Raw genomic sequence first — 11229 nt, forward strand, 5'->3', positions numbered from 1 at the left:
TAATATTATGTTGATATGATTACAAGAATTCAAGAGGATCTCTTTAAAAATAAAAATACAGGTTTGGACATAAATAACTTCATAATTTGTCATTCATGATTCAGATTTATTGAGGTCAATTTAGGTCATCTCCTCTGGGCCAATGAATGTAATTGTCTGCTTAGAGAGTTTTCTCCACCCTCAGTAATCCAGAACAGTGTAAAGAAATAATAATAATAAAGTCACAAGACAATAATAGACTCATGTTTGGGTGAACAGTCAGGTCAAGAGATGTTTACATGAACATAAAAATAAAGTAAGAATTATAGACAGAAAACCTGCTGATTGAAATTAGGATCAATAACACTGATAGCTCTGCCATTGTTATCAATACTAAAACTTTTATTTTTCAAATAACTGGAAAGCAGTGAGTGCAGAGGAAAATAACTTTCCTTTTACAGCATGATGCAACATGACTGAAAAGCTTTTTGTTGCTTTTTGTTCAACTGACATGCACTATCACAACATGTAATGTTGGTGATGACAGGTTAGACCTCCGACAATTATCCACAGCCTTTCTGAACAGCCATGATTGATTACAGGATATTCAGTGCCAAACAAAAGGCGTTAAGTTTTATGCAACTCTGATGAGAAAACTTAAAGTAAGCAAAGTGTTATAAATTGGCAAAGATGTATGACAAGAAGGAAAGAATAGAAAAAATACATGATTGATGATTAAACTTTTAGTATGCTTTGGAAAATGTTGAGAATGTTCCGCTACCAAGGCAGAAAAAAAACATTTTTTGTCTTATCTAGCCTCTGTTTACATGAAAAGTTATACATTCATATAGCTGGTACACTGGAAAAAACATTCACAGTATTAGTAGGGGCCCCTACTTGTGTATACTTATCCTGACACCTAATGCTACAGGCGGCTCACACTTTATTAAATGCGATTATGGATGCATTTTCAATAGAAATAGCACCTTGCAAAAGCATTCATATACCTGGAACTGCCATTTAGATCTCATTTAAAATTAAAATAGTCTAGCTGTGGGTATTTTGAACTCATTATAAGTCCAGCTGTTCTGTCAAAGATCAAAGGGGGAAGTTCAAACTGTAAAATATATGCATACAATTTTGCAATAATTTTTACTCAGGCGAAATGGGAAAAAAACAATATACATATATAATCTCAAAATATTGGTTCAGTTTGAAATTAACTATTAGATTATTACACAAGCAGAAATGTTCCTTTTTAATACTCCTTGAGCTTCAATATGCATTGTAGATGTTCTACTTTATACAGCATCTACATATATATATATATATATATATATATATATATATATATATATATATATATATATATATATATATATATATATATATACATCTATATAACAATTTCAACAGGAAACTGAAGCTAAATGTAACTAAAAATCCTCTGATTTCACATTTTTATCCCTTGTTATATATTATTTAGCAAAAGAGTGACACACTATGATTTTCTGCTGACAATGTTTTGAGAACAGAAATCTAGGACCATATGATTGTACATTAATAGTTATATTTTTTGTGTTTCAAGTGGTTCAACAAAGTACTCAGAGCAAAGAAACACACTGTACAAAGGTCAACAACATAAGATAAGAGTGAACTTACATGAGCTCCGTACACATATTTATCCAGCATTTTGCCCCCTAATGTTTGGCCTCCAATGTCCCACACTTGCAGGGTCACATTCAAATTGCCTGGAATAAAGACAGAAGACAGAAATAGGGTAAACATTAAGAAAGATTACATTTACAAGAGAATAAATAAACCTGTAGCCCACCTTTTTCTTATTGGTTACAGTTCTTAGAATGAAAAGTTGTAACAGGCAGAACAGACATTAAAAAAAAACTTAAATTATGCATTGGTCAGAAATAGACAGATTACTCCAGCATTACAAATATTTATCAAGATATAAATATCTTGATCAAAGCTACTTTGTTAATGCTCTGTCAGCTAAAAACATGGATAAATTATGATCTGACTGACATTTAAGGATTTCTTTCCAGGATTCTCTTTCAGTAAACGCCATAGTCCGGTGGAAATGATGGATAGATTCCACCACAGCCTATGCTTTGCATAGCAGATTTCTTTTTTTTTTCTTTTTTTTTCGGTATATTAAAGACTTTTTTCACACAAAATGAAAACAATAAAGCAGTAATTAATCTTTCATGCTAGGGGCTCCTAAACTGGCAGATTATATGTAGCTAAGATCCAAGTATATCAAGCAGAGATAGAGGGGAATTAATATGTCCGCTTACCCTCTAATTTTAAAAGTCTCAGCGACTTTTTATTTCCCTGTTTGCATTATGCCATCGCCTGCCAAGTAGGTAAAGTGAGGAGAATTATGTGCTGTTAGGAGAAATAGCAATAATTAAACGCAATAGTGAAGACACAGAAGACCGTTCTGCTTATGCTTGTGGAAAGAGAAAAGAAGAGTTGAATGATGGGAAGTGAGAGAAAGACCAAAAACCAAATAAATATTTTCTTCCTTTGGAAAATGAAAAGGGCTTAATAAGGAAGAGGGAGGACCGGACAGTGAGGAATTTGTGTTTGAGTGACGGCCTGCAGCTCCGATGGGGATGAGAGCGTGCGCTCTGGACACGACTGGATGAGTCGACCCCTTCAGAAGTCCTCTTTTTAAATAAAAGACAGGAAGCGCTGAGGTTCACAGTCACTACAGCTAGACTATACACTGTCAACGTCAAATTACACCAGGGAACGCAATGAATTACAGCTCCTTGGTGTCATAAAGAGCCATCCCCACCCAACCAGCATGCTCAGACACCAGCTTTCTTTGTGTTTTAAAAAGGCTTGTGCTGACTCAACACAGGGACTGTAATTCTGCATATTTACAGCAAAAAAAAAAAAAAAAAACACAAAATGCAACTATGAGCAAGACTGAAAAACTAAAACTAGAGATGCAGCAATTTGATTTTTGCTGGTCGATACTGATGTATGGTTTTCTTTCAGGTCTGATCTACTGATTCCATTTTTTGTGGCACAAAAAATTCTCATAAATTATTTGTTTGAGCTAGGAAGTTTCAATTCAACTGAAAAATAAAAGAATTATGAAGCTCCCACATTTTTGGGGAGTACAAGTTAGTTTTTTTAATGGTTTGGCTGGTCCTGCAACATATACTTTTTTTTCCTCTTCATGGCACATTTTTTTACTTTTGAGGCTTATACTGCATAGTGACTCAGCAGTTCAGAAAATACAATATTTCTTTTTAAATGTTAAAGCATATATCCATAACCTTTGTCTGACTTTTTTTATGAACTAAAATAAAAGTTCAATAAGAATATTATGCTGGTTGACCTATTTATAGACCAAAAATGGTGGGAGCTTATTGTCTTAATTTTTAAAAGGTAAGTAGAAAAAAAATGTCTTCTTCCTATTTCACCTACAGATCCAATAATGTCAAATTTTGTCCTCTGGCTATTTGATTGTTAACGTTAAATAGACAGCATTTTGCTAATATCACTTATCTTAGTGGGATTTTATGTTGACGAGGAGAAAAAGGCCCAATAGGTTTGACAGTTTATCAAGGGGATTTTAGCTCCTGTCAGGCCCCTCTCCGCTGCCTTTACCTCACTGGTTTGGCAGGGACATCTGGAAGAAGTATTGTTATAAAAAGCACACACAGAGGAGGTTGTTGTGTGCCAGTCAGCCTCGTCTCACCTCTGCCTGCGTTGGAAAATGTACATTAAGTTTGACAAGCTAGGCCTTCATGGGGAGAAGAGCCAGTGCTGGCTATATGCTACTCTTCCCCCTGCTGCAGAAGGCCCTTACAGCCCCATAGAGACCCGCACAACCTCTCCAAACCGAGGGCGAACGGGGCTCCTGACAAAATTTGGGACCACCCAGCTTGAGGAGCCACCCTCCTCTTCATCAGCTCATCAACACCCGATTCCCCAGAAAATGGGCCATTTAACAACTTGGGTGTTGACTCCAGCTTTGTTGCCGCCCCAATAATCCAGACATATGAAATCTATATTTAAACTGAGCCAACGGTTTTAATGCTGAAGAGATCACTGGGTTTCAAACAGAAAAAAGAAAAAAAAACGTTGAAAAGAGAGAAGAGGTCATACAATTAACAGCATTTGTTCAGATTTACATTAAGTAGCTCAGCACAGCCTGAGATGATAGTTGGCTCTTTTCAACCAGACTCCACCACAACATTTTTGGGGGTTTAGTTCTCCTAAGCCTTCTGAGCTGAAACGGACACAAATTCAAAACAGAGACCCTCAGCCAACTCAGGAATCAGCATGACTTTTACTTTTAGCACTTAATTTGCCTTGCTTAATGTTGTTTTATTAGTAATGAAAGAATGGAGCCACTTTGGAGATTTCTGGATCTTAGGCTTTGGCTGAGGATGAAAAAACATACATTTAAATGCAGAAAATTCCTATTTTAGAAAGAGACTTTAAAAAAGGGTTGAAACTTTCTTTCAAACATAGCAAAAAGCCATAAACATTTAATTTTTAGATTTGATGAGAATATATAAAGTACCTTTATTTCAAGTGAGTTATATATAAACACAAAAATTGCATTTACTCAAGCACAAATTGTTACTTTGGGCATAAATCTGACCAGTGGTCTTGTGGAGAGCATAAAAAATTGTGCCGCTTGCTCAAGAGAGGAGAGCTTTCAGAGCAAATAAGCCTGAGAAGTGGCAGACACTCGACAATGAGGAGCTAGCAGAAAAGTCACATTCAGCTCACGCATTGACGTTAATGAAAAACTCTGCCTGGAAATGAAAAAACGGGGAGAAATAAGTGACAGAGACTAATAGGGAACAACAGGCACCTTTGTGTCATAGACGTTTCTATTAAAGTTGAGGTTATATAAAAGAAATACAAAATCGACAGTGTTCTACCAGCAAGGTTGACTGGTCTAGCTTTGAAAATACATATTCTCTGCAGTTGTGCAACATATGTCTGCACAGTCTCTCAAAATGAGAAGCACTCCCTAAAGATTATGAAGGTGTCTCACCTGGAAGGCTTATTCTCTTCAGAAAGAAATCCAGGCCAATGGTTTGTTTGTACTGCTTCCCAAAGGCCTCCTGTGCAAATCTGGTGGCGAGTGATGTCTGAAACAGAATGACAAAAGGACAGACGTGGGGAATTAGAGCCAGACATCTCTTGAGTCATCAAAAGAACTAAAAATATGCCATTCAAAGCAAGGCTATGGGTGCAAAAAACGATTTAAGGATACAGGAGAAGCCTTTATTCAGTGTGTGTTATTTATTTAATTTAGTGTCTATGCACCACAGTGTAAAAAGGGGTGAAATCGGACCCTTTTTATTGAAAATAAACATAATGTTAAAGAACTTCCTGAAAAGGTGATATTTTGACCCATTAAAAGTTTTTTGGGGGTTTTTTTGTTGAATGATTGCATTTTAAAATATTCCTCAGAATTCAAGAAAACTAGTTTCATGATTCTTCACCAGGAATCCATGCAGCCATAATTTATTAGAAATGTAACCTTTACGACAAGTTTCATCTTTCAAATCAGTCAGAAACTCTGATTGGCTAAAAGGTGAACTGATGTAATCGTCTGCTTCCTCAGCTATAAGAGTGGCAGTTCAAATCATAGTAAATTACAAAAACAGGTGTCAAAGAATGTGTCATGTCTCTGGACTGAAGACCTAATAATTGCACCCAATTATTAAACTTCCATCACTGTCATTGTTGCATTTGAGAAAGGGGAAAAAATAGCATGTCAAGGGCTCTCCTAAAATCCGTGGGAATTCATAGCGCAGTCAGTACATGCCAACTGTAATTCATTTTGATGGATGAGCCTAAGAAAAAGCATGAAGAGGTGGATGTCTATTAGCTATCTTTAGAGCAGCGAGCTTACATAAACACAACAGAGAAGGGAAGCAGCGGGATTCCCTTAGAGTTCATGACTGTCAGTAAATGAATTTTAATGTGATGTCTGACAATCACTGCTAGTTGAGGGATTTAAAACTCGATACTTTCTTTCAGTTCGCTAAGCTTTAAGCTAAGCCTGTGTCCTTTTCAGCTGAAAGGGTTTAGATTTAGTCTAATGGTCTTACAAATAAGGCAGGACGTCTCCCAAATTAATCAAGTAAGAGACAGTACAATATAGTGTAAATAGGATAGCCTCTTAAAATGGCTTACTGAAGTCTTTTAGAGACATACAAATGTGTTTTCTAGCACTGCAATTTGTCTCTTAAGTTAAAATTTTACATTAAATGGCATTAAAGAAGTAAAAAAGTTCCTCATTTATTAAATGCATAAAAATCAAGAATTGCAAACATTTTCAATCCAGAAAACAGGGTGTACTGCTAAGCATGTTTTTTAGTTTAATAAAAATGTATTGCATATGTTAGAGTCATAGCAGGTCAAGACTTCAAAGAAAGCAGATCGCTAATATCAGCAGCAAAAAGCCGGATCAGTGCATCTCAAATCTAAGTCTTACTGTTTCGCCCATACTGAGTTTTCACAAGTAATATGCCCATTAAAACTAATGTAAAATATTTATTCACTGATTTTTGGAAAACATTTGCTGGTTGTTTTTTTTTAGTAGTACCCAGTGAAGAACATGTTTCAGTCTCAAGTGTAAAGAAGAAATTGCTAGGAGTGACTGACGTAACAAGGAGAAAATCAGCCGTTTAAGTAGCTCAAACAATCAGTGACAACATAAGACTAACAAGCCTGGACTGCAGAAATGTATTCCACATGCTCATGTTGGGCCTATTGGCCATTTCTCTTGGCATTGCAGTAGGTTGCCTCTCTTCCTTCAACACAGTTTTTTTTTTTTTTTACCATGGTACAAATGGAACTAACCGGCAAATGTAATAGCTGGCGTAATTCTGACACACAGACAGAGAACTGCATAGGGTCACCACTGATACCAGTGCCGGGAAACTGGAGGCAGAAACTTGCAGAGAGAAAAAAAAACATGGAACATTGACAACAATCATGTGATTCAACAAAACTGTCTTCTTTTTACTTTTAAAACAGTGACAACAGATAGAAATGTTGTCTAGCTAACACTTTACTCTTCTGTTACTTTTTCTGCGCCTAGAGTTCCATTTTGTCCTATGGATCACAGAGCAGCAAATACTGAGGAAAAACTGAGTCTTCTAACTCAGGTTGAAAAATAGAGCAGTGTGTAAGGTCAGCCCTGCGTCTTAAAAGTCTGGCGATATCTGAAATTCCATATTTTAAAAACATTTCGCTAAGGTGCACAAGTCTCTCCACATCTCCCCATATTCTGAACGGACAACAAACCGCAAGCTAAAATACCACTGAAAACGCTGTCCAAGAAAAACTGATCCGATTGCAATTTGCTCAGCAAATTGACATTAATAAGGGGGGAAACGGCATTCAAGATGTCAGTCAGGGGTGCCTAGTCAAAATGGGGGGGCAGGGCTGCTGTTTTCTGTCCAAAACAGACAAGCAGGTAAGTCATTGAGACAGAGACGAGCCGACACCTGGGAGCAATGTGAGCGGGGGTTATTAATGTAGCGTATCTACAAGGAGTTGTGTGTGTGCGTGTGTGTATGTCCCACACAACGCAGTGCCTCCCAGAAGAAAATGTCGACCTTCTGAAATGAGAACACTAATTTTTCTCTTCGTGTCTCGCCTTTACAACAATGTTCCTTTCCTATCTTCCAAAAGGAAGGAGAGATTAGTCACAAAAGGGGATATGTGGCTAAAAAAGCACTTGACAAGCCTGTTTTAAAATCATAATCAGTCTGGGATTCGAGATGCAGTGAAGAAGAAATGTGGCTGAATTGTCATGACAACCTCCTCGCTTTACTGCAAACAATTGTTTAATGTCACTAGGAGAAAAAAATCCCCTGTTGTTAATGTAGGCTTGGCTATTTTTTCCAAGACTTAAACATTACACAGTGTATCAGCTACAAAGCTAAACAGCACATAACAACAGCATTTAAAAATGTTTAAGCTTTAAAAGCTATCTAAAGGCAAAAGGCATGTTAACTTGCACAACTAATACAAAAGTCTATGAATGCCATTTTTTGGTCCTAATTAGAGAAAACAGATGCATTTTCTCACAGGAACTGATGCAACATGAATTTTCTTAAATGAGGCCTCTCCCTGCAGCCACATGCATATGGAGTTTGCATGTGCATTTGCCAGGAGATCCGCTGATGAAAAGCAACCACCAGCTGCAGGATTTGGGCCCAGCAAACTGAGGTCTTTATTAACTGTCACACAGCAAGTAGTGCTGCATAGTGCATGAGTTTTACTCAAAAAGGTTGGCTAAAACATATTACTTTAGAGACACATCTTTCTAGATATGAAGCTTGACAAGTTAAATATACATTTATTTAGGTAATTAAATCTTAACAACATAGGCAGGTCATAGTTTTTTAACTGCTGCATAGGAGATGCTTATTTACTATCCTCTTGTGTGGATATAATATGGATTAAGGGTCAGACAGACTTAAGAGGTTTAGAGCAACAGATCTGAGTAAGATTTAACGGCACAAAATACACATTTTGCATAGTTGATGTCACATAAAACCTGCAATTAGAAAGGTCTTATCGTTCCTTTATAGGAGACATGTTTAGCGTGATGCCAAAAATATTTAGAAAATAAAATGTAATTACTAATTGTAGGAAACATACAGGTTAGATCATTAGAACCTTTCTATCAGCCATTTAAGAGAAATTAGTGGTTTTATATTTGATAAACATACAGTTACCTTAACTAATTTTATGGAAAATTACCTGAGTATAGGTGATGTTAACAATAAAAAACAAGCTATATTTTCAATCTGTCTATCTTTCCATATTACTAAGCAAAGCAAACTATGTTAACATCAAGTGAGCTGTTACTCTCTCTAGATTTTTCATCCAAAACATTTTTCATGTGCATCACATAACAGAGCAACCTGTTGAGAAACAAAAATGCAATGTAGACCCTTGCATTTAATGATAGTTTAAGCTTTGTATAACATACATATTATGATTTTTTTTATTTTGATAGAAGTAAACTGATTTACAGGTGACAGCTTAAGAAATACTTATTACATAAGCTAAAACAAAATATATTACACTTATTTTTACATGAGTAACAAGTTGTGTATGTTTTTAATGTTATTCATTTTAAATATGTTTGTTTCATGTATAGGATTTTACAGTGACCTGCTCAGCCTTATTAAAATGTTTTTAATCAGTCAGAGGTTTAGGAGTGCCAATAGGAGGGGACACCATCAAAGATGACCGTAAAGGCCCATCTATTCCCACAGTGTTTGGACCAACAGAGTCCAAAACTGTAAATACTGAAATTGTTTAGGAACAACTTCAAGAGACACCTCTAATTATTCCATATTTACAGCTCATCTTAAAGAATCCCAAATTACATCTAAACATTAATAATCAGTGTGTACCTCCATGATCATCTTTGTATGTTTATGTTTATTTTATTATTTTGTTTTAATACTTTGGCTTCACTTGTGAGTGGATAAATGAATGAGAGTTATTTATCCACTTGTTCTTTTTATTTGCTATGCTATCAATCTTCCAGGGACTACGAATAAAAATAAACCTGCCTAGCCAAATCTAGCAGATTTACATGGTGTAATCCATTGCATGCACTGTCAATTTAAAATGAATTAAATAATATGACAACTAAACTTTGTCTTTTGCAAAAGCAGAACTGTGCCAGCATTTTATTTAGTACCTATTCTATGTTTTAGACTGTTTATGACGTATATCTTAAGCATTCACTGGACTATAGAGGCACAAATCTCAAACAGAATCTCATACTGAGTAGCTTAATCTGAGCTTGAATGTTGTTAGCTTTGTTGTTTTAGCCTGTCAAGCTAAGTTAGCGTCGGTCGCCATGGTGACCAGGCGGAGACAGTACAGCGTCAGCGGGAGCACGAGCTGGATGCTAATTCAAACGTTCAGCTACCGATCAAAAAACAATATGTCGGAGTGAAAATAACACACAAGTCAGCCTTCTCTAATAACGCTGAAAGTGGGGAAGGTACAGTGTGCGTTTTACGATGGGTCTCACCTTCCCACATGCTCCGTCTCCAACCACCACAATTTTAAGCTGCTTGTCCTGGCTGTCCTCCTCCGAGTCCGACATGACACTGCCTGTGCTCCAACCCGCGTCGGTCCGATACGCCCTGGTAACCAGTTACAGGTTGCTGTCCGGCTGTCGGAATAATCACAGATGGATTAAAGCCGAGTTGACTGGAGAACCAGACGCCATTTTGACTCCACAAACGCAGGCTGCAGCTGCTCTCCCCTCGGTATGATCCACTAACGTACCGCTGCCTCGACCGTTTCCCTCCTGAAGCAGACTGCAAGAAAAACACACCCGGAGCCACGGCTTGGCATGTCAGTCTGTAAACACGCTCAGAATCTCCATGAACCCCTTTGTGTTCACAGGAAACTGTTCGAACCGGAAACAGAATCCTCCGGCGTGTGTGCGGTCCAGTCTGTGCCGTGTGTGACGTGCTGTCGTTGCCATGATAACGCCAGACAAAGTAAGGGAGTGAAAAGTGAAAACCTAAAGATCAAATTGAAATACTTAAAATAATTACAGCCTGCAGGATTTTAAATTGTTTTACAATTCACATTTTCGGTCATTATTTTTTTCAAACTCTAATACATTTTTGTAATTTATGGCAGGGTACGTTTTATGAAGTTTTGGTGCCGTGGAAAACATTAAAGTACCCAATTATAGGCGTTTTACAGACCACTTTAAAAACTCTTTTGTCCGTATGTAAATGTACATAAAGTGTTTTTGCCCACTTGTTATTTCGGCTTCACAAACTATTGGTGAAAGTGTTGGAATAAAATACATTTACTGATTTAAAAAAAAAAATTAAAAAGATAATAAATATGAAAATAAATAAAAAATCCTATTAGTGGCGCAACCAAAGGGGACCTTGGGTGGATGGCTACCCTTGTAAATTTAGTGCCCCAGCTGGCCAGTCTAATATGGATGAGATGTTTATATGAATTTAACATAGAAGACAATTGAGGAAAAATCAAGAATTTATTTTTTCTACTTATTCCTGTGTCCCTTTTCTATTTTTTTTAATACGCCGCTTTGGAAGTGCATGTAGCATAGCTCTAGAAATTCTTATATGGCTTTTGGTTTTATTAATAATTATATGTGAACTTCACCTTGTCCTCCGTTTCGAAAACTCTGGGTGCCCCTGAGGGATACATTTCAGC

General features: G+C 36.8%; 1 protein-coding gene across 2 annotated transcripts in view; it reads right to left on the reverse strand.

The window, feature by feature from the left end:
- rab28 (RAB28, member RAS oncogene family) overlaps positions 1–10496 on the reverse strand; it is a 33271-nt gene extending 22775 nt beyond the window's left edge. For both annotated transcript variants that reach the window (XM_005802078.2, XM_023329087.1), the window contains exons 1-4: positions 10315–10496; positions 10055–10198; positions 5027–5123; positions 1642–1730 (exon numbers count right to left, since the gene is read on the reverse strand). In XM_005802078.2, coding sequence (XP_005802135.1) covers positions 1642–1730; positions 5027–5123; positions 10055–10129 — 261 coding nt within the window. In that variant the 5' untranslated portion in view covers positions 10130–10198; positions 10315–10496. The remainder of the gene's footprint in view (positions 1–1641; positions 1731–5026; positions 5124–10054; positions 10199–10314) is intronic.
- Between the last annotated feature and the right edge of the window lie 733 nt (positions 10497–11229).

This window comes from Xiphophorus maculatus, chromosome 23 (assembly GCF_002775205.1).
Source record: "Xiphophorus maculatus strain JP 163 A chromosome 23, X_maculatus-5.0-male, whole genome shotgun sequence".
NCBI classification, from domain to species: Eukaryota; Metazoa; Chordata; class Actinopteri; order Cyprinodontiformes; family Poeciliidae; genus Xiphophorus; species Xiphophorus maculatus.